Source organism: Podarcis bocagei (assembly GCF_964188305.1).
Source record: "Podarcis bocagei genome assembly, chromosome: 6".
NCBI lineage: Eukaryota > Metazoa > Chordata > Lepidosauria > Squamata > Lacertidae > Podarcis > Podarcis bocagei.
The window spans coordinates 88732611-88756835 of record NC_138130.1 but is presented as its reverse complement, the minus strand read 5'-3'; the positions used below and the strand labels follow the sequence as shown (position 1 = coordinate 88756835).

General features: G+C 44.6%; 1 protein-coding gene across 1 annotated transcript in view; it reads right to left on the bottom strand.

The window, feature by feature from the left end:
• The window catches only part of TRPC6 (transient receptor potential cation channel subfamily C member 6), a 65638-nt gene extending 42265 nt beyond the window's left edge, over positions 1-23373 (bottom strand). Inside the window, exon 1 of the mRNA XM_081197632.1 lies at positions 22588-23373. Within this exon, the coding sequence (XP_081053758.1) occupies positions 22588-22733 (146 nt within the window). The 5' untranslated portion in view covers positions 22734-23373. The remainder of the gene's footprint in view (positions 1-22587) is intronic.
• Between the last annotated feature and the right edge of the window lie 852 nt (positions 23374-24225).

Sequence of the window (24225 nt, the reverse complement as noted above, 5' to 3'; positions counted from 1 at the left end):
AGAGGCCTTTTACTTTTCTTAATGATCAGGCTGCCCAAATTTCTCGAAGCCCTGGGTTGCTGACATTTACACCATAAATTTATCAACAGTTGCAGCTTACCGCAAGTCAAATGTCTATCGCACTGATCCTCATAGCTTGAACTAACATTTGTCTGTTCTGCAAGTTGCTGTTTATAAGCTGAACAGCCTGCTTACGCAGTTATGAGCTTCCCATGCCTCAAAGACTGTCTTCAACCTTTGTCAGAATTGATTTTACCCACCACATTACTGTCTTGTTTGCCACCTTTGTTCATGTTTGTGATGAGTTTTAATCTTACAGTACAATTGTGCAGAACATAGATGTGGAACCTCCAGGCATTCCTGCCGTCCCCCATTTCCCCTGCCTCCCAGCTGTTTCCCGTGGACCAGATGAGGCAGGAGATGGTGAGAAGAGGAGGCTTCAACCTCCCACCTCTACTATCTTTCCCACATGATCTACATGAAGCACCTACATGAAGAAACCTCACTGAGTTACAGTGCCAAGCTGGCAAGGGAGCAAGATTTGTCTCTTCCTGCATCAACAGCTTGCTGTGTTTCCTCAATGTTCACACACCATCTTAAGATGGACTAGCCTGCTAGCAACTGAACTAGCGAATATTTACAGAGGTTTTACTGATGTTTCTACAGGTGTTTTTACTCATAATGTTGCATGTTGTATACTGCCTTAATATACTTTTATTGAAAGTGCGGGTTAAATATATTTCAATAAATAAAACAAAATAGAATTTGCCCAACTCCCTTTTAAAAGCATCTGTGTTATTGGTCATCGCCATATCCCGTAGCAGCAAATTCCGGTTTAATTATGTGCTGAGTGAAGGAGGACTTCTACCCTGCATTTCCCATCTTTCAGCTTCTGCTGAAAACTGGAAGGCTTGGGTTTCCCAGGACCTGACCCTGGAGAGAGAATTGTGAGATGTTTCATACATCATATGTCAGGAACAAACTGTGAGGAGCCACAGACTGCATACAAGGAGAGAGGTGAATCTACATGTTGAGGCTCCTCACTGCTCATTCACCAGACCATGGTGTTTGCTGTCTTGTCTGAACTGGCAAACAATGCTCTGTGCTTGCTATGCAACCCAGGACAGGAGACTACCCAGTTGGGCTTCCGTGTGCCTCTAATATCAGAAAGAAGCACAGTGATATTTTCCTAAGCTTTAGAGAAGTACAGGACTTCATCCCTTACATGCTAGGCTTTGGACCTAGAGCCTGAGAGAAGGGCAAGGAGTTGTCCCTGATAAGGTGCGTGCTTTGGGGAGCCTCCTTGCTTCCACGTGCCTCCAAAATGACTCAGGGAGCTCTGACTGACAGTAGGTGACCTACCAAGGCTGGTCTTAGCAGGTGCCCAATCACATAGACCACTAGTGCTGGACTTGGATGGGGAGTGAGACCCAGGAGTGGAGAATCTTTGTCCTCCAGTTGTACACCATTTTCCATAGCCATTGGCTATGATGACTGGGGCTGATGGAAGCTGGAGTCCAGCCAGATCTTGAGGTTCCCTATCCATGTTTTAACCCTTTCCCCACAGGGAAAGAGGAAAGAGGGAAAACATACATTTAGGGCAAAGCCGTTGGGGAAAATATGTGGGAACAGAAGCCAACTCCCACCCGCTTTTTGCTAAATGTATATTATCACTTCTCACATAACGTGTACTTTGTCCCTAAGAGGGGAAGGAAAACTGAGAGCGAAAATGGACACAGAGAGGTGCAGTTGGAACCGCAGATGTGAGAAAAGCTGAAGTTCACATATAGTTTTCAAATAACCAGCCAAAATATTTGGCTGCAGGCTTCTTAACTCCATGCAGCAGGGATCCAAAGGGCAGGGAAATGTCGTGGCATGTTCTCACCCCAGAAATGCTTAAGCTTATTCCAGAAAACCACAAGAAATTGAGTTTTCTATCCTTCTTCATAGCTACCTATCTATACATCAACTTGATAAAATTGTTTGATTTTCATTTTTTTCTCACATTTAAGAGCAGGCAAAATGAGCTGCGGTGAAGTGTAACTGAGAGGTCCAAACAGTGTAGCCAGCTTGAAAACTGGCAAACACCCAGTTGAGCAACCAATAGCCATAGAAGGAAATTTTTGCTATGGGAAGAAGGTCAGATTGTAGCAAGCCTGAAGTGAATGCGCTTAGGTATACACACAGCTTTTGTGGCGGAACAATTGCTTGAGTAGGCGGAAGACGACAGGGAGTGGTGGAGATTTAACAGGACAAGCAAAGGTCCAAAACAGGTGAGCATATGATGCCAAACCGGGTTTGCCTTTTGCTGGACTCTGGACAGGAAGAAAGCTACAAATGAAGCTGTCTTGGAGAACATGCTACCTTATCTTGTAGAAATGTCTTAGCATAAGGCAAGCAGCTTGAACATTCATTATCACTATTTGCATCAGGAACAAGTAATCTCTTATTTAATTGTTTTTGGAGGGGCACAGGTTTTGATGGGTGGGTGGGTGGGTGTATAATACCATTTTGAATCTTCATGTGTTAGTGCCAAAGCTACCACACACACACACACACACACACAAGAGACAGAGAGAGGGGGAGAGACAGAGATAGAGGCAGACAGAGAGAGAGAGAGATCTGCAAAGTACACCACAAGTGCAAAAAACCTGCAATAAATAATGCAATGGACAATAGCCCCCCAAAACATATTGATAAGAACTCAAAGCACAGAATACTGAATAACTTGCAGAGAGGAATGATAACTGGGTGGGATTAGGCTGGAGTGGCTGGAAGAGGAAGGCGCAGAAACAGTCATAAAGCCATAACTTTGTATGCATGCATGTTAGAAAGAACCATGGTCTGGCTAGGTCACTTCCTGGTTCACTATTTCTAAATGTCTCCAGGGATGGAATTGAGAATGTCCATATAAATCCATGGAGAAATCTAAGAAGTCCATGTAGCTGGGACTTCCTGGTTCACTATTTCTAAATGTCTCCAGGGATGGAATTGAGAATGTCCATATAAATCCATGGAGAAATCTAAGAAGTCCATGTAGCTGTGTCTTCATTTCATTTCACTTTTGTTTTGCATACTGGCTTTATACAAGGTGGTTTGCAAGCTGAAAAAACAACAAAACAGACCACAAGGATCACACACCTAATAACAATCAGGTCCAATACAAAAAAAAAGTCATAAGAAAAACATATCTTTAAAATAAACAGCTTATTTCAAATAAAGAATATTCAAAAACCCATTAGAATATATTAGTAAACAGTAAAATTAAATATAATCAAATAATAACTAAACAGTTTACACTTAACAATTACAATAAATAATTGCTAAACAATAATCAATAAAAATAACGGAAATTCACAGTGCATGAAATACCAAAAAAAAACCCATGTAAAAGGATCCAGTTGTGAAAACAAGGACACACAACTTATAAAATTATTTTTAAAATATTTAAATCATGTCTTCCAACCCACCAGGGGCAAGAACAACCTCAAAGAGAACACAGGACTTGTCATATGCCTAGTGTGGAGAAACTGAAGAAAGAGAAATCCTTCTCATAATATTAAGGTAAAAGGTAAGGTAAAGGACCCCTGGATGGTTAAGCCCAGTCAAAGACAACTATGGGGTGTGGCGCTCATCTCACTTTCAGGCCGAGGGAGCCAGCGTTTGTCCACAGACAGTTTTCCGGGTCATGTGGTCAGCAGGACTAAACCACTTCTGGTGCAACGGGACACCGTGACGGAAACCAGAGTGCACAGAAACACTGTTTACCTTCCTGCCACAGCAGTACCTATTTACACCTACAGTGGTGCCCCGCAAGACGAATGCCTCGCAAGACGGAAAACTCGCTAGACGAAAGAGTTTTCCGTTTTGGAGGTGCTTCGCAAAACGAATCTCCTATGGGCTTGCTTCGCAAGACGACAATGTCTTGCGAGTTCCTGCGGGGTTTTTTTCCTTTCCATCCCCTTTTTCTAAGCCGCTAAGCCGCTTATCAGCTGATCCGATCAGCAGATAAGCCGCTAATAGCGCTAATAGCGCTAAGCCGCTTATCAGCTCATCCGATCAGCAGATAAGCAGCTAAAAGCCTCTAAAAGCCTCTAATAGCGCTAATCCGCTAATCCTTCAATGGGCTTGCTTCGCAAGACGAAAAAAACCGCTAGACGAAGAGAATCACAGAACGGATTCTTTTCGTCTTGCGAGGCACCACTGTATTTATACCACACTGCCATGCTTTCGAACTGATAGGCTGGCAAAAGCTGGTACAGAGCAATGGGAGCTCACCCCATCACACTGATTCAAACCACCAACCTTCCAATTGGCAAGCCCAAGAGGCTCAGTGGTTTAGACCACAGCGCCACCTGTGTCTCTCATAATACTAGAACTCAAGAGCAACCAATGAACCTGAACGATGGACTATCCAGAATGGACAAAAGGAAGTACTTACTCACACATCACACAGTTAAACTATGGAATCTGCTACCACCATGGGGTCTCTATGCCTGGTTTACCTTTGAACTCTGATGGGGCAAGGGGAGTTTACGTGCAATCCTATCCCTGTTCAACAAGAATAAATCAAGATTAGGATGGCACTGTTCCTGGAGTGCAGAAATATAAGCAACAAGTCAAAACCCACACCCCACAATTTCCAAACCATTAACTATAATCAATTCGATATGAATCAGTTCACATACCCATAAGAACCAAGAGCTCAGGGACCAATAGGTTGTGGACTTGCCTGGAAAGGGGAAAAAAATGAAGCTCCTCAGGAGTCATTAGCCCCTGTTTCTTGCTTCCCTGTCGCCAGACTAATGCAATTATCATACTCAAAATGCCAAAGTTTGCATAAGTAGGAACAAAAATGAACTTTATTGGTTTAAGTAATACTGTTCTAATGTGCACACTGCATTACAAGGCATGACTTATTTTCGAAATGACCGAAGCAGTGTTTTCTGTGGGGACAGTGGAAACTGGTTTTACGAGCAATTAAAACAAATAAATAAAAACCCTTCCAGTTCATTGTGACGGCAGGACTACAGTGTAAAATGTGGTTTCTAAAGTTTTATGTGGACCTTTCTGATACAAAAGCAGTGGAAGAACACTTGCAGTTTATGCCAGACCTGTTCTGCTCTAAAAGCATTGGGAGATCTAAGTAGCAAGAAACAATCCTATGATGTGGCTACCACGTCCATATTTCCAACTTTAACCTTGATATAGCTGTCTATGGCATGTTGGTGGCAAGGAAAAAAATAGATATATAAAAGATGAATTCCTGGATGCCAGAATTCAAGTTTGGGGCAAGTACTCTTTGGTGAGAGTCACAAAATCACAAGCATGCAGCAAAGTAAAGCATGGAAATATAGGCTGTTAGACCTTTAAAATATGCTCTTCTAAGTTCCTTCCAAGGTTCCCCACTTCCCTTAGCATAGAAAAAGACACATATTTGGTAAGTTAAAAATAGCTTTACTTACAAACTCTTCAAGGGTCCAGTTCATGTGCATTTCCTGGGGGGGAGTCACTGTTTTGTTTTTCTTCTTGTTTATATTATGTATTTTTTGTTTTTGTTTTGCTTTTTTATCTTGTGAAATCTATGGATGAAGGGCACCATACAAATTTAACAAATAATAAATAAATAACTTTCCATATAGCCATCAGAACACACAGGCAGTGAAACCTGGCTTAGTTACAGTGATGGAAGTTCCTAAATTATTGGTATAGGAACAGAAGAAAGGCTTGTTAGAGCCATGTGGCTAAATTGCAGCAACCAGCTTAGCCTCTTCACACGCTGAACTTCTCTGGTAGACTGAGGTGAACAAAGGCCTTGATTGCCTTCCTCCCAAGGTGAGGGGGAGTAGCCTAGCTAAGCCTAGCAGGACAGCTTACTCTATGACATTAACCTCTTCGTGAACTAATTAGACTTAAGCATGTTGGTTATATGAAGCTGGATATCCCACAGCTTGGTGGTGTTGTGGTGACATTACTAGAATGTACTTTATGTGGGGATAGTTGCGAAGACTCTTTCAAGGCTGCAGTAAGTTCCAAACACAAGTGCTTGGCTATTAATCGCTACTCACCCTGTTAAGTCATATTTCCAATCCCCAGTGTTAAAAGATCATCACTAGATTAAGTATCATCACAACCGAAAGCACTGGTTTTAACCTGTAAAGCCCCAAACAAAGGACCATCTTCTCCTTTATGAACCTGCTCTTTGTAAATTTATCCTTTGGCAGTGAGACAGGTTTCTTTCAAGGAAGGAAAGGCTGTGTGCATTGTTTTCCATTCAGGCACTTCAGAGTCTCGAGTCTGCTTTGCTTCAGAAAGGCTGCCAAATCCTAGACTTTCAATGATTAAGTGTACGGGATTCTTATCCAGCACTGAATATTGCAAGAAGGGTATATGGATCACTGCTCATAATATTTTCTTGTAACAGGGTGTTTTTTCCTAAAATCCATGTTTTCCTTCTTCACAACTGAAACTGTCCGTTTTAACAATGCCACAAACAGTTTTCTGATGAGGTCTCTAAAGACTTCTTCCACAGACTGGAATGTTTCTGGAAATGCTTTTACCCTGTGAACACATTTTCCTCCAAACTAGTTTTAGAATGCTGTTTGAAAGAGATGAAAGAACAATTAGGGGTAGGGGGGGTGGGGAAAGCAACGTTATTGAAACTAGTTCATTCAAGAAATGCATATACTGTACTGGGGAAAGAACAGAATGCCTCAGTCAACAATCTAGAATAATGCAGGGGAAAGTGCTCTCCGTCACTGCTTCCACTAGTGATGGAACAAGCGATCAGTGCTGTGGCATTAATAGCAAGCAGATGCTCAGCGGCAGGAGCCTCACTGTGAAAACAGCATGCAAGCATTTGCAGATCGGAGGAAGCTAACTGCAAGGCTTGGCAGCTTATAAAGTGCATCCACAAGAGCAGAGAGGGAGGGAAAGGTACTGAAATGTAAAGGGCAGGAGCTCAGAGCCAATCACAATGGGAGTGCGCCTTTAACAGCAGTGCAGGATTTTAGCAAATGTTGGTATTTAATAATTTTTTATAGTTCACTTTTCCTCCAAGGAGCTCAAAGTAGTGTACACAGTTCTTCACAGCTACCATTTCATCTTCACAACCCTGTGAGGGTGGTTGGGCTTAGAGAAAGTGGCAAGCCAGTCTAAGGTCACCCAGTAAGCGTCATGCATAGAATGGTAGAACTGTCAAGTTGGAAGAGACCGTGAGGACCATCTAGTTCAAACATCTGCAGTGCAGGAATATGCAGCTGCCCCATACGGGGATCGTACCTGTGACCTTGATTTTATCAGTACCATGCTCTAACCATCCTGTGTATATTTGAACCCTGGTCTCCCAGATCCTAGGGTGGATCTATACACGGGTTGTGTGTGTGCTATAAATAAGTCATAAATTCAATCGTTATAGCAAAAGGGGAGGAAACTGTATGTAAAATCGAATAGAAAAGTTTTGTGCTTTACAGTGCCATCTGGTGTTGCAAGTGTATAATGCATTTAAAACGCTGTTGTTGTTTTTTTACTAATGTAGCTGAGACCCTAGTCCAAAACCCTCACAACACTGCACTGGTTCTCACCTGTATTCAGCTGCCAAAATCCTCTTGTCTGCAGAAGAGTTTGAAAAGTAAGCATAACTCTGCACAATAGACACTGAAGGCAACCAACAGCCTCTGCCTGGCACTACTGGAAAGCAGCAGTATTACTCTTAGATTCCTCCTTTGCACCCAATTCCCCTTAGGCAGACATGAAATACAGTAATGAGAACTATGGATATGCATTACAACAAGCAAGGTTTATTGTAACGTGTCATTTCATCGTTCATTACAATTACTGTGTAAAACTATTAAAAACTCCTCTAACAGGCTTGCTAAATTTGCCATAATGGCCTTGCCAGATTTATTAAATTCTATTAGGGTGGGTGGTCACCCAAACAACTTGTGACACCGAAAGCCAGCATCAGCACCCAGCTCCCTGAAGAATTATTATCTCGGGCATGCTCTTTCAATAAGGTCTCCTGCACCAAACCCTTTCGAAATGAATGGGGTCTGTGCAAGATTCAAGTATTGCAGGCTTGAGTGAAAATGTCAAGCAAAATATACAGAGACAGAGGCCACTGTGTGATAACTGAAAAGGAACACTGTCCATATTTTCTGAACAAGCTAATTACATTTTCTGCTCAAAGTTGATTCATTATTTTAGCATTTATGAGGAAATGAAAGTCAGCCATGCAGAAATATGACTACAAATTACTGTTGCTCCAGACAAGTTTTTCAAGTTGTGCTATAAACCATTTGTGCATTAATGTTCCACAGAGTTTAGCAGGGCACTATTCAGAGAATGGAACTGCAATTAGCGCCACGCTTTCAAAATATTTGAGATTCAAAATATTGCAGCATTTTTTTGGATGAACTATCAATCTCCTCCTTATCTTGTATTGTACAATTGAGGGCTTGTTTTATAGGTAAAGAAGCCAAACAGTTAGAAACAGCTGTCCCATATAGCTAAATACTCCAATCTTGATCGTTTTCTCACTCTCTTAGGTATTCACAAGCAGGTTTCAGGTAGTTTCCATGTTAAGAATAACATGAACCTGTAAGGTGGTCCTTAGCAGAGTTTCGGATTAATAGCTGGATCCATTCCTGACACTTACATACACAGCTGAGGATCTCCAGGGACCACTAAGCCTTCTGCCCCTTTCTTGACAGCACTTGGATAGGCATACTACTAGCACAGGTAATGAAGGTGCAGCTCTAAGGAGGGATGGGACGTCTGGAGTTGTCGCTGAACCTAAAAAGATGCCTTTTATGAGGACCATTGGCCAGTGGCGTAGCGTGGGTTGTCAGCACCCGGGGCAAGGCAAGTAATTTGCGCCCCCTAACCCGTGGATTTGCGCCCCCTAACCCTAACCCCCAGATGTTGCGCCCGGTGCGGCCGGCCCCCCCTGCACCCCCCCCACGCTACGCCATTGCCATTGGCCACATAGCCCAGTATTGTTGATGCTGATAGGTACCAGCTTAGTTCTCACAGCAACCTTTGTGTGAGTTATGTCAGGTGGAGAAACAGCTAGATGTCCAAGGCCACTCAGTTTGTTGAGAGGTCCTCCTGATGAAGTTTGCTGTGCCCTCCAGATATTGTTGGGACTACAACTCCCATCTTACATGGACAACGGATGATGGGAGTCATAGTCTAACAACATCTGCAGGACACCATTTTGGCTATTTCTGCTCTAGGCAGACCAATAGCTATTGAGGGGTGAAACCTGCAATGTGGGAGGTTGGACTGCTGAGATCTGGGTTCAAAGCCTCACCAGAAAGGCTTTCTGGACAAACGACTTCCAGCACATGGTAAAACAGTTCTCAAACTATACCATAAACTAGAACAGGATGGCGGAATATACTCCTAAGAGCATATAGTGCTTAGTGCTGCAAAAATCTGCAATCAGCCAATGGCAGAAGGTGTGGCATTATTGTGGAGTTTTTGAGCATCTGTTTCATGGCAAAGTCCTACCCATTAGTTTGGGATTATATGCACACATATCCATTATATATGTTAGCAATCATTAGCCTATGGAATTGCCCCATTACGTACAGACATAGAGAGAGAGATTTATTTCATTCCCAACTGAGGCTATAGTGTAATTTCAGTATTGGAAGATAATATAATACAGCTGTTGGCCAGTAAGTCACTTATAGGTTTTTCTAGTCCTTGGGAATTTATGCAATTTAGTGAAATGATGCACTGAGAGAGGATACTGGGATTGTATGACAGGCAGTTTTCATCATCAAAATAAGTACTGGATTGTTTACATCTTTCTGTTTACATTTTTCTGCTACATTTTTGTATCACCTTGGCTCCAAGCATTCATTTGAAACCCCAGCTGTACTACTGTAGAAGCCAAAGTGTTTAATAAAAAATGTTAAACCAACCTCAGCTGGGACCTTTACTTATTTTCCTATATGAATTGAAGCTTCTGTTTGTCAAGAAAATGAAGAAGAAATGGAGTAAGAAAATAAAGACAATTTATGGAATTATTTAAAGAAAGGCAGTGGTGTCACTTCTCTCTCCTGATTTGTTAATTGCAATTAATAGAGGGCTGATGCTGACATGTCACAATCCAGCCAAAGTTAAACATTGGGACTGATGGACATTGAATGAATGAATGAATGAATGAATGAATGAATGAATGATTATAGGATTGCAGCGTAAAGATGGTTCCTGTTTGAAGGCCTGTACTCTGATTGTTTTGTATTGCAAACTAGGCTAATTCTTTAAATCGTCATAGCAGGCAACAGTGAATGATGGGAATTGTTGTGGCTGGCATCCATCTGTCTTGAGAGACAATGGAGTAAGCTTCCAAGGGTGAAGTCAAACCGCTGCATTAGCAGCACCAAAGTGACACACACACACATCCGGGCGCGAGCCTGGGCAGTGTGTTTGGAGGTCCTGAACTGCCCAGACAACAAGACCTCCCTCTCGGCCTCACTAATGTGGTCCAAAGGAAAGCAGATCAACATGTTTGGCACCAGCTTGGCTGCAGGAGTTGCCAGAAGGAGGCATGCAGGCATCTAACCATCTTAGGGATTCCACCCCAGATTTGTCTGGGGTTTACTCCTGAGCTTTTTTTTCTCCCTAAGATATCTCACAAAGCAGCGGAGGTTTTGCTTCTCCTAGATGGGCTACCTTCCCAGGCTGACAGGCCCCATCTGCCCTTCACTTCCCTCTGTTAGATTTCTGTTATGCCACTGTGCAGTTTTTGGAGTCACAAGACTCTGTTTACATTCCAGACTGTTGAAGTCTCACGGGAGACGGATGTTGATGTTACTGGTTTTCTGTTTCTTTCTCCCAGTTGTTCACTGACTCTCACAGAGAGCAGATGTCTATTATTTTCTGTCTTGTGTAGATAGAAATAAACCTAGCGATGTAGCATATATTTCTCGCTCTTCTGCTGCTGTTTGGATACTCTGAAGCCTCATTAAAGGCTTAGGTCATTAATCACCGTTGGAAGAGAGCCTTGATGGATTCTGACGTACGGCGTGGGGGAGAGCCGTTTCAGCTCGGTCGTACGGAATCTCCGACACCCTCTACACAGCATGTGCAGAAACCGCCTTCTTGACTGCTGGATCCACCATTGGTCCCATCCGCTCAGTCCAAAACTGACTGGTTGAGCAAAGCTATGCTAAAGTATGGTTTACTGACATGAGAATTTAGCCTCTGTATGCTGAAAACAAATCCCAACAGCAAATGAAAATTTATTTCTCGGAATGAAAGATTTCAGTATCTTTGAATGCAGCGACTGTAGCATTCATGGATCCCACCTTTTAGCATGGCTTATTTTGAATTAGCTGTAAAAATGGCAGAGTTAATGGGAAGCTCCCCCCCCCCCAACAAATTTTATGTTGTGGCTGAATGTGATTGCAGAATGCACTCATCTGTGCTGTTACCATAAATTACAGCATCCATTCTATTTTTTTTCTTTTCTTTTTGGAAAAAAAAACACCAAAACACCAAGATTAAAGCTGAGTCTCAGCATTAAACAGATGGCGAAGCTGCAAACGCTAGCAGCTCTAATCACCTGCTGGAATGTGGGTGTGGCTGCAAACAACCTCCCTGACTCCAAACAGCTGATTAGGGTACAATCACTATTTTTCTCTCTCATTATGGATGTGCAGATGTCTCTGGCAGCCCCTGAATAGCTCTATACAGCATCACAAATGGAACCAATCTGCTCCATTTGCACCCCTGTCACTTGGGTAGCTTCATTTTCTTTCATAATGTTTTTGGGGAGGGTGTGTTTTCTGGGTGGGTTTGTTTGCTAAATCAGGCACAACGCCTTTGCTGTATTTCCTAGCTTCACTGGATGTGAATTGCTGCAACGTGCAGCTCATTCAGCAATACGATCTTCTAAAAAGCAGCCGGAGAAGGACTCATGGGAAACATTGGCTCATCTAGCTCAGCACTGTCTAATTCTGTACACAACACAGAATTACAGAACTGTAGATTTGGAAGAGACCACAAGGGTCATCTAATGCAACCCCCTGCAACGCAGGAATCTTTTGCCCAAGGTGGGGCTCAAACCACCATCACCCTGAGATTAAGAGTCTTATGCAGTGGCTCTCCGGGGTTCCAGACAGAAGGTCTTTCCTACTATCTGGTGATCTTGGGACGTGAACCTGGGAACTTATGTGTTCGAGGTCTTCCCCAACATTTAAGATTGGCACTTAAAATTTAAGAAAGGAAGATGCTTCTGTAAAGGTTGGTGACCACTGGAATATGCACCTTCCTGTCCAGTTGTTTTTGGGGGTGAGGGTGCATAGCAATTTTTTTCAAGCACCAAAGCAACATTTCATCCTTCCCAAAAAGGCAAGCACATAACCTCTTGCCATGCAGCAATCTCTACAGAGCTCCTTTCCGCACATGATGCTCTCCATAATCATAAGCAGCCCTCTGTAATGTGGAGGCTGGCTATAACACTGTCCTGGATTTAAAGAACCGGTGGCGCAGTGGTCTAAACCACTGAGCCTCTTGGGCTTGCCAATCAGAAGGTCGGCGGTTCGAATCCCCGCAACAGGGTGAGCTCCTGTTGCTAAGTCCCAGCTCCTGCCAACATAGCAGTTCGAAAGCACGCCAAAAAGTGCAAGTAGATAAACAGGTACCGCTCCGGTGGGAAGGTAAACGGCATTTTCATGCGCTGCTCTGGTTCGACAGAAGCGGCTTAGTCATGCTGGCCACATGACCTCGGCCAATAAAGCGAGATGAGCGCCGCAACCCCAGAGTCGGCCACAACTGGACCTAATGGTCAGGGGTCCCTTTACCTTTACCTATGTTTGGCATTGCAAGTGTAATCTAGGTTTCATGGTATCGTGCCGGAGAAGTTAGGAAAAAATGGCACATTTAGTACAACTGGGACATTTGGCCCAACTCATTTGCTACCTATGCCTCCTAGCTGTTATTCCTCTTCAGGGACTGTTCCATTTGTATGAATTTGAATTTCTCCATTTTCTTGCTTCATGCAGTATTTAAAAGTACTACCATTCACCAGGTTGCCATCAAGCAAGGGATTATATATGTTTGGCCTTAATAAAGCATAGAATTGCAGTCTGCAAACACAGGTAAAATTGTATGCTTGGTGGGCGTAATTAAATACAAAGGCCAGCTGGCTCTCTGGGCTCTTAAATAAAAAGGAATTTAATCTTAGTTTAACAAGATATAAAGGAAACACATTTGTATAAGAAAGCCTCGGGATTTGCCCTCCTCTAATTACTACTTCACCCTCAAATCCTTTCATCCTCCCTCCCCAGTGCCTGGGGCACTGGAAGTATGTTTTGCAGGCAAACAGCACCCTGTTTATCATTCGTTGCAGAATGAAGCTGCAGTGTAGAAGTGTCTGTAAAGGTGAATGTAGCCAGGAACTTAAGTCTGAAAATGGGGAAAGCTGCACTTGCATGGGGATTCCATCTTTGCGCACTTTGACAATCCTTGGATTGTGCAAACAAGCATTTGTGTGTGGTGTGTGGCAGCCAGAAACATTTTTGTCTTGCAGAACTGCAGGCTACTGTATATTTACTGGGACACATGTCTGTACCTATAGAAATAAACATACCTTCCACATTCACGCAGATTGCTTACTGGTGCACAGCATAATAAAATGTGACTTTCTGGTGTTAACTAGGGAAGTCTTAAGACAGCTTAATAGAAGCACTAATGGTAAATGAATGTACAGGTGATAAAGTTTTTCCCTTGATCCCTCCAAAGGGTTGTGTAACTAAATAATTGTCCCATTGACAGGATCGGCAGCAACAGGAGCTGATATGTTCTATGCTTAAGTAATATTATTTTAGGGTCATTTGGTAGTCAATATCCATCTAAGCGAGGATTTGGGCTTTGGGAAGGAGATGCAAGACTCTGGCAGGGTCCTCAAACCCTCCAGCCTTTTCCCCAAAGCTGGGAATGTGCTAACTAGGCTTTGGGAAGAAGGAAAGGGAACTCTAGGACCTCACGCATTCCTTCCCAGTCCAGTGCCTTGCTTCCCCAGCAGAGTGAGAACTGGGGGCAGGGCCTCAGATGTTGCAGAGGGCCGCTAAAAAAGACCTTGAGGGCCACATGTGGTCTGTAAGGAATGAGGCAACTTTTCAGTATGGCCAGTGAGTCTGGGGTGATTGGAGTTGGAGCCCAACCACATCTCTGCCTGAGACGTGTGCACAAACTTATAAGCAGTTATTTTAGACTTAATAAGAAAACTATAATGGATTTATGTGGAAACATATGGTTATGTAGGAAGTCTGCAGAAGAGAGAAAATGTACATTTGTATGCCATGTGAGTTTGATCAAACTGCGGGAGGCAGTGGAGGACAGAAGTGCCTGGCGTGCTCTGGTCCATGGGGTCACGAAGAGTCGGACACGACTAAACGACTAAACAACAACAACATGCCATGTGATAAATTGGGGTGGAGGAATGACCCAGTAATCTTTTACTTCTGATTAACTTGGTTGCTTTACACATTTAAAGTGCTAATCATTCGACACCCACAAACTTTTATTATTCCTACAACTTTGGTGAGAAGTCGTTAAGATTCTGCGTCTGAGAAATGATGAGCATTTGGGTCAAACCTAAATTTATTTTCATCTCACTCTGAAAATAACATATTATTATTATTACTATTATTATTTCAAAACAGGCATAATAATTTCACTACACATTAAAGGTATATTGCCTCTGAGAACCAGGCCCTAGGATGGATGGATCTTTTCCCTCTTGAAGGCTGTTCTCCCAGATTAGGAAAAAAGAAAGGATATGAAGTGAGGCAGGTCATTTTGACTCAGGTTTTCTCTAAGCAATCACACACAGCAACCTCCTGTTAGCAATAGACAATGATCAATGGCGCTCACCTAGAGACTCTAGTAAAAAATGTGTTCTGTCAACTTTTGCTCAGTTTTACAATCTAAGAAGGTGTGTTGCAAATCACAGTGATCTTGTGGCCCGAGAGTTGATTTTGTTGAGTTCAAGTCACATCCTTGCGGTGAATTAATTTATTGGCTACTGAAGGCCATTTATTTCACAGCAGTTGCCTACAATTCCCAAACTGTGGGACATGTGTCTGATAGACAAGTGCCTACACCTTATTGTTTCCAATAAGTGCAAAAAAAACCCAACCCTTTTTTATTCCTGCAAAATCATCTACCAGTGCCTATTTTATTTTATTTATTAGATTTATATACCACCCTCCGCAATAATCTCAAGGTTTGTGGGTTCGAGCCCCACATTGGGCAAAAAAATTCCTGCATTGCTGGGGGTTAGTCTAGAAGACACTTGTGGTCCCTTCCAATAATAAAGCTCACCAAAAACCAACAGGCTACCATTATAAGTGCTTATGCACCAACACTGGATGCCGATGAAGACATTAAAGAAAAAATTTACTCTCAGCTGGATACTGTCCTATCTGAGACGCCTAAGGAAGATAAAATTATCCTCCAGGGTGATTTTAATGCAAGAGTTGGGCGAGATTTTGATCTGTGGCCTGGGACTATTCAGAAAGAAGGAGTTGGCAACAGCAACCAGAACGGAATCTTACTTTTGATGATATGTGCAGCTTTGTTATTACCAACACACTCTTTTGACAGAAAAATAAATTTAAAACTTCATGAAGGCATCCTTGGTCAAACCACTGTCACCTCTTGTTGTTGTTTAGTCGTTTAGTCATGTCCAACTCTTCGTGACCCCATGGACCAGAGCACACCAGGCACTCCTGTCTTCCACTGCCTCCCGCAGATTGGTCAAACTCATATCACCTCTTAGACTATGTCATTGTCCATGCTAAAGATCGCCATGATCTTAGCAAATCGTCTCTTAACAATATCCGAGGTGACCCTTCCTGAATCCCAAAATGCTTTTCTGCCTTCTAGGGGGACAGTGGACATGATTTTCACCACTCAGCAGCTTCAAGAAAAATGCAGAGAGCAAAACCAATCCCTGTATATGGCGTTTATTGACCTGACTAAGGCTTTCGACACTGTAAATCGTAATGCCCTGCCCAGATAAGTTTGTAGACATCATTCGGCTCCTCCATGATATGATGCAACAATCGCAGATAACAATGTCTCTGAAAGTGAACCATTCACAGTGGGATTAGGTGTTAAACAGGGTTGTGTTATTGTCCCAACTCTATTCATTATTTTCATTTCCATGATCCTACACCGGAGTAGAAATCATATATCGAACAGATGGAAAGCTCTTCAGTCTGAGCAGGCTGAAAGCAAAGAGTAGGGTTACCATAACTTCTGTCATAGAGCTTCAGTATGCTGATGACAACATAGTGTGTGTACACTCAGAGGATGACCTCCAAACCATCCTAAATATCTTTGCAGAAGCTTACGAATAGCTTGGCCTATCACTTAATATCCAAAAAACCAAAGTGCTGCACCAACAAGTACAAAATAACCCCTCTGCAGCGCCACAAATCCAACTCAATGGTGTAACATTGGAAAATGCCGATCACTTCTCCTACCTAGGCAGTTATATTTCCACAAGGGCCAACACTGATGCCAAAATCGAACATCGCCTGAGCTCTGTGAGTGTGGCTTTCTCCCAACTGAAGTGCAGAGTGTTTGAGGACCGGGACATTTGCAGAGAAACCAAAATGCTTGTTTACAAAGCTATTGTACTACCAACCTTACTATATGCTTGTGAAACATGGACCACTTATAAACGCCATCTCCAACTCCTCGAAAGATTCCATCAATGGTGTCTCTGAAAATTTTTACACATCACTTGGGAAGACAGGCGAACTAATATCAGTGTACTGGAAGAACAAAAGATCACCAGTGTTGAAGCAATGATTCTTCAACATCAACTTCGTTGGACTGGTCATGTTGTGCAGATGCCTGATGGTCGTCTTCCAAAGCAACAACTCTATTCCGAACTTAAAAATGGAAAGCATAATGCTGGTGGTCAACAAAAGAGGTTTAAAGACTGTCTCAAGGCAAATCTTAAAAAATGTAGTATAAACACTGACAACTGGGAAACACTGGCCTGCGAGCACTCCTTTGGTAAAGGGAGTACAGCCTTTACCAAAGGTGTCATGGGCTTTGAGGACACTCAAACTCTGGAAGCAAGGGAGAAACGTGCTAGGAGGAAGGCATGCTTGGCAAATCCACACCGTGATCAACTCCCACCCGGAAACCTATGTCCCCACTGTGGAAGGATGTGTGTATCCAAAATTAGCCTCCACAGTCACTTACAGACTCGTTGTTAAAACCGTGTTTGTGGAAGACAATCTTACTCGGCTACGATTGCCACAGAAGAAGAAAATCTATGATTCTGTTTTTATTGTTGGTGTCTTTATTGTTAGTCGCACCAATTTTTTTGTTAAGAGTTTGTTTTCATATTCGTCAAGTTTCTTTTATGCTAAGTACTGTATGTATGACCATCTTGGCTGTCTCTTAGTGAAGACCCAGGTCATTGAGCCTGAGCTTCCACAGCCGCCAGCCGCCACGAACCACCATTGGTAGGACTGGCAGCGGCAGCAGCAGATACGTTCAGTGTTTATAATATTTCATCCTCTTGCTAATTATGCTATTTTAAATGTGCATTTTGTATTTGACTTCCTTTAGCCATGTTTTCTTTTGAAATGCTTAAGTTAAAAAAAATGCTAGCCATGTTAAATGTGTATTCCGTACTTGACCTCCTTTGCAAAGTTTTATTTTGAAATCTTCAAGATAATATTTTAGTTCCCTGTTACCTATGTTGTTTTGAATGTATACTTCATATTTGACTTTATTCAGAAATGTTTTATTGATTTTTTTTTATGTAGGCTGCAAACTTTCCCCCCCTTAAAAATATAAAGTAGTATAGAAATGAAATGAATAATAGTGATAATAATATGTAGACTTATAGCCCCTGAACTCCTTAATCTTAATCCTTTCCTATTACTGCTGCCTCCTACCAACAGTCCTATTCTGTGCCAGGCTGTGTTAATAGGTTTTGGCAAGTTTAAGTGGTATAAATCAGAGGAGGTGGATAACAAAATGACTCATGTTAAGTAGTTAAGATACAAAGGGAAAGCATTAGTGAGGAAGAAACTATGCCTCTTACAGCCATCACTGAATGTTTCAGATTCTTGTCATGTTACATAGTGTAATCAGTTCTTATTCTGCACGGAGGAATGACTGTACCTCTCAAACGCATTAACAAGTTAAAGTTGTCACCATCAAATCAAGAAACAGAAAAACAGGAAGCACAGCATGTAAAGTTCATGTAATTTCTCAGAAACCCTATTCCTTTAAACATCTGTATACATTTCTATGCATTATTTTAAATGTATATATTCTGGATTTTTTTAAAAAAAAAAATAGGTAACCAAACACAAATGCACCATTCAAGATAGCTTCATTAATTTATTTCTAATTTGGCTACACTGAAAGGTGCTTTCAGATTTACTCATCCAGAGGCAAAATTGATGAAATCTGATTTTCCTGGCTAACGCAGAATGTACCAGGTTTGGCAGCTCAGGAGGCGTGGAAAAGTGAGATGCTGTGCTCGGTTTCTTTCACACAAAAATTTGTGAGAAGATGTGACCTAAATCCCAAACTAAGTGTCAACATTTCCAAGGAATTTTGCATATTGAGCTGCAGTCTGCAACAGCTTGATGTCAGCAGTCTTTAACCTATGTGGAGATTATTCTGTTTGGAAATACCAGTGTGTATGTCTTGCTAACTAGAGTGTTGTTAGGATGGATAGCCAACTAAAATCATCACACTAGGGTGAGGGAATATGCCATATAGATTAGCAAAATAAAATTACTGTTGCAGATGGCAGTGGTTCATGGCCAACTTTCCCTTATATTCACAAGGCATGCACAACTGGTTCTGACCCATTCATGTATGGCATGGACTCCTGATGTTACCCCCTACTCCTATGGGGGAAAAGAGTTGACATGTTGGTTGGGAAGGGGAAGGGAGCAAAAACATCTGTCGCATAACTGGATTATGCTTCAGGGGATGTTAATAATGGTCTGCTGAAATGAGAACTCTCTGGCAAGGACCTACACAGATATTCCATGCCAGAAAGCGCTCATCTCTCCTTCTCAGCAGACCCTTATTAACATTCCCTGAAGGATAATTCACTTACCTGACAGATGCTTTTGGTTCCCTTCTCTTCCCCACCCCCATTCCCCCCAAAATACACATTTCTGCTCCATTTACACACACACACACAACGCCTTCCTACACGTATGTCGAGTCCAAGATGGACTAGCGTTACTCAGCAACTCCTAGTTCTGACACTTGAAAAGAGATGCCTCTTTTTTCCCTTTTGCATCTATCATTTCCTTTTTCCTCTCCACTTCCTGCACTGGGCTGTAGGCAGGAGATAGCATTACTCACTGCATCTGGAGAGAATTTGTCAGTTCTTCAAATCTTTTTCAAGTATGTGTACTGCAGTAGAGTGGGAGGCCAAAGACTCAGGTTGGCTGTGCCTAAAAGTGCCTCTCAAGAATACAGTACAGTGGTACCTCGGGTTACATACGCTTCACGTTACAGACTCTGCTAACCCAGAAATAGTACCTCGGGTTAAGAACTTTGCTTCAGGATGAGAACAGAAATCAAGGCCCCATTAGCTAAAGTGGTGCTTCAGGTTAAGAACAGTTTCAGGTTAAGAACGGACCTCCGGAACGAATTAAGTACTTAACCCTAGGTACCACTGTAACTGAAAATACAGAGTTCTCAATAAAGGTACTTCTGGGCACCCTCCCTTTCTTTTTCACCTTCCTGGTGGTGCCCCCCCCCCCATTTTTCCCTTTGGAAGAAACCACTGAGTGTCAACCTGGGGGGAAAGAGGTCTCTGCAATCATTACCAGCAGACATAATGGGGTGGGAGGAGGGGAAGCAGATAGTTTGAGGTTTCAGAGAGGCATCTGGGTGACCACAATGCCAGCTGAGAGATCTCTCTTCCAGCTTCCCTTGGCCAGAGTGCAGGCTTCCCCCAGGTCACCACGAAGCAGCAATGGTCTCTTTTCTCACCACCCCTCTGTGAGCCATTAATTCTTCATACTGCTGGCAAAAAAGCAACCCAATCACACACTCCTGGTGCCTTGCAGCCTTCCTCCAGCATGCAGCAAGTAGATCAGCTCACATCTTTGAATCTGAAGAAGTGTGCATGCACACGAAAGCTCATACCAAGAACTAACTTAGTTGGTCTTTAAGGTGCTACTGGAAGGAATTTTTTTATTTTGACTATGGCAGACCAACACGGCTACCTATCTGTATCTTTGAATCCTGTTCCCTTAGTTTGTACTCGCAATCATTTGTGGACGTTAGGAGTCTCGCTCCATGTGAAAATGAACTGGGAGAGAGAGAGAGAAAAATCTGTCCCACCCCCACACACCCTCCCTTATTTGTAACTGCCCTAGTTAGAAGGAAACTGTTATTCATTTCATTCCACTGGAATCTTTTCTAGCCTACAAAGGACCTCAGGATGTTTAACGCTAGTACAGGGGTACCTCGGGTTGAGAACTTAATTCGTTCTGAAGGTCCGTTCTTAACCTGTAACTATTCTTAACCTAAGGTACCACTTTAGCTAATGGGGTCTCCCGCTACCGCCGCACAATTTCTGTTCTCATCCTGAAGCAAAGTTCTTAACCTGAGGTACTATTTCTGGGTTAGCGGAGTCTGTAACCTGAAGCGTCTGTAACCCGAAGTACCACTGTAATGGAACTGCACCGTAGGATCTCTAGAGTAGCTACACACTCCCTCTGACAGCAGCCCCTGACAAACACCCTGCCATACGAGTTCCCCACATTCACCTTATTTCCCCCTCTTCCAAACACACCTTTAACTGTAACAAAAAGCTCACGGCCAATCCTGTGTAAGAACTGTCTTCTTTATGCACCCTGCCTTCTTAAGAGCAGGGATGGGGGAACCCGCGGCTCTCCAGATGTTTCTGAACCAGAAACCTCACCCTCCCTGACCATTGCCCATGCTGGCAGAGCCTGGTGGGAGTTGGAGTCCGCCAACACCTAGAGGGCCATAAAGGCTTCCTCATCACAAGAGAGAAAGCACCTGCATCCCTGTGTGTCACCTCCCTCCTTCGACATACACTTTATATACATTCTCTTCATCACATTCCACTTCCCACACAAATACGCTGCTCACTTACAGCCCTCACCAAAATACTCCCCACAGACACACATCCCTAAACCTACAGTGGTACCTAACCCTAAACCTGAGCAGGAAGGCGCATGCTCAAATGGTTGCCAACCTCGACGGAAGCAGCAGCAGCACTCAGAACCTCAAATCTTAACATGTTAAAGAAGAGCTGTGGGAGTGCGCATGCTTTGCAGGGGAAAGCTCCCCGTCATCTCTGCGCAGGGCTGGGAAAGCCCCCAGCCTGAAATCCCAGACAACTGCTGCCAGCCAGTGTAGGCAATAGTGAGCCAGGTGGAACCCATGATCGGATGCAGGATAAGGAGCTTCCTAATCTTGTAAATAGGCACTACATAAGTGTGTTGGTGTGGGTTTTCCCTTTGCCTGTTCATTCAACCGGGCTGGGAAGCAGGCAGCAGCTAACAGGTCTGGGGTGCCCGTGCCACATCCAGCCCACAGGGGCCTCCATTCTTATGAGTGGGGTGCCCCAAATTCTCCGCTGCTAGTGGACAACAGGTGGGCTGCCTCTGCCCCTTGGGCATGCCATTGGCTACCTTCTACATCCCACCATTCCCTCAGTTCCCACACCTAGAGAGCTGGGCAGCGAGCAGCCCACACCTTTAATTCTTAGCTGTAGATAACACCACCCTCAATCTCCCACACCACCCTGTGATGGAAAGAGGGGCTGCCTCCCCCCCCCCCCATCAATCAACATCAATACAAATCTGAGATTCTGCACCCACCCCCACAAAAATCCTGGCTGCACCCATGGGGATGCCTCTCTGAAAGAGAAAAACACACAGACTCCATTGCACTCTTATACGAGAGAAACCACCAGCGCCTGCCCTATCTTCCCTCCACGGGTGCCGATTTGAATAAAATATTGAGGGCGGGGGCGGCGCAGGTAATCCCCGCCCCGCATGATCACATGATATGGCACACCATTCGAATGGCAATGCTCCTCAACTTGGGGGGGGGCTCAGATATTTTATTGTGGGGGTCGAAGGGGGCCTCGCCCCCTAGAAGTTGGCTCCTAGGCTTCCTTCAAGCCCCACAGCGGAAAGGCTCCCTAGATAAGGATCGCCCCCCCCCTCCAGCCCTCCCACATCTTCCCGCGCTTTCCCCCTTTCCCAACGGGGGAGGCTGGAAGCCACAGGTGCAGCTCCGTGAGGGGAAAAGCTCCGCGCGCCAAGAGGAGCTCCCTGAAGGAAGCTCTCTGGATCCGGGAAGCGAGTCAGCCCAACCTCATAGCAACCCCGCTACTGTTTCACACGACCCCCTTTGAACTCTTGTGTTTCGAAAATGAGAAGAGCGCGCAGCTGGCTTCTCTCTGCCCTATTCCCACACCGTCGTCGTCGTCGTGAGGGAAAGAGACGTGCCTGACTTTCCACCCCTCTCCCAAAAGCGGCGCCCACCCCCTCGCTTTGGCGGGAAAAAGCCACTCACGCGGGGTAGTAAGCGTAGGGCGCCGTGCAGTTCTCCTCACACGCCTCCGAGTCCATCAGCAGGTAGTCGCGGCTGTCGTTCCTCCGCGCCCCGCTCGCCGCCGGGGAGCAGCTCGGCCCGAAGGGCGGCTGGCCAATTTGGCTCATGGCGCTGCTGCTGCTTCTTCACCCCGCTCTTGGTTGGGGTCGTCCCTGAGAAAGCCCCTCGTTTCCTTCTCGAATTATTATTTAAAGGATGACCCCCCCCCCAAAAAAAAAAACCTGACACACACAAAGGGGGGGAGAGTGGGGCGCTCCTCGCACTCGGGGCTGCTGCCTTTCCTTCAGAAATAAGGAGGAAAAGTGGCCCCGGGGTTCCCGCCGCCGAGGAGGAGATTCGCCTGCTTGGCGCGCCCGCCGCTCGCATCTACGGGCAGCGCGGCGTCCCCATGGCGAAGGAGGAGCCGGGGTCGCCGGAGCTCCAGCGGAGGCAGCGAAGCCCCGAGCAGCCCTTCGCCTTCGCTTTGCTGCCGGGGTCGCTCGCTGCAGTCCATGAAGGTAGCGGTGGCGGCGGCGGCGGCAGACACCGACTGAGGCGAGCAGAGAGAGGAGTTACTATGTCAACCAGCGAGATCCGCCGCCGCCACCCCTCCGAAAGTCGTCACTGCCCGCAGCCTTTGCCAAAAAAAGGAGGGGGCTTTAAAAGTTTGCGCGGCTCCCGCTGTCGAGGAAGAAAGAAGGGGGAAAGGGGTGGAGAAGAGAGAGAGAGGGGAAATCACATGGCGCAAGAGGAAAAGTTCTGGCGCGCCCGGCCGAGATGCGAGGCGCACCATCCTCGGCAGCCACGCCCCTCGGTTCCTGCCCGCCCCCTCGACGTTCCCTTGCTTTCCCCCTTGTAGTAGCGCAGGCACGTCCAACAGGTAGATCGTGATCTACTTCTAGATGACTGGACGTCTGTGGTAGATCACCGGCTCCTCCCATAGAAGCTCAACAACTTTGGCTCGCCTAAAAAAAAGCTCATCATTTTCTCCCTGCACCCCCAAAAACGGGGCTTTCCTCCTCCCTAAAAAAAGTGCCCAACAACTCTTTCACTGAAACCCCAAAAACAGGGCCTTTGTTCCTTAAAAAAAGCTCAAGAACTTTGACCTGAACCCCAAAAAAGGGGGCAGATCACTGCCAGTTTTTAACTCTGTGAATAGAGCGCAGTCATTTGGGAGTTGGCCACCCCTGTAGTAGCGCATCAGAAGGAAGCATCCTGTTTACAAGCTGCCTCCCGAGGGAGCAGCTCTTCGGAGGGTCTCCTCCTCCTCCTCCTGCGCGCAATGCTATGCGAAGGCATCGAGGCGGTTCAAGAGCTAGCATGGTCCCGCTCCTGGTTTAGACTCGCCACCTCTCTCCATCGCCAAGCATCGTGGAAAGGTGTAGCTCCGTCAGTAGAGCACGAAGCTATTAATCTCGGGGTCCTTGGTTCATGGCCAGGGCCTTGCAGAGGCAGGCAGAGGCCCCGGCCAGGTAGATAATGTGCCCCCCCTTTTTTTTTACCCTGGGGATAACTGAAGTCTTATAAATAAGTAAGTATATAAATAATTTTCACAAAAGTTATGCTGGCAAATAATTTTATTTCAAGGCTTGAACCGTATCTGCATATAAAGACAAAATG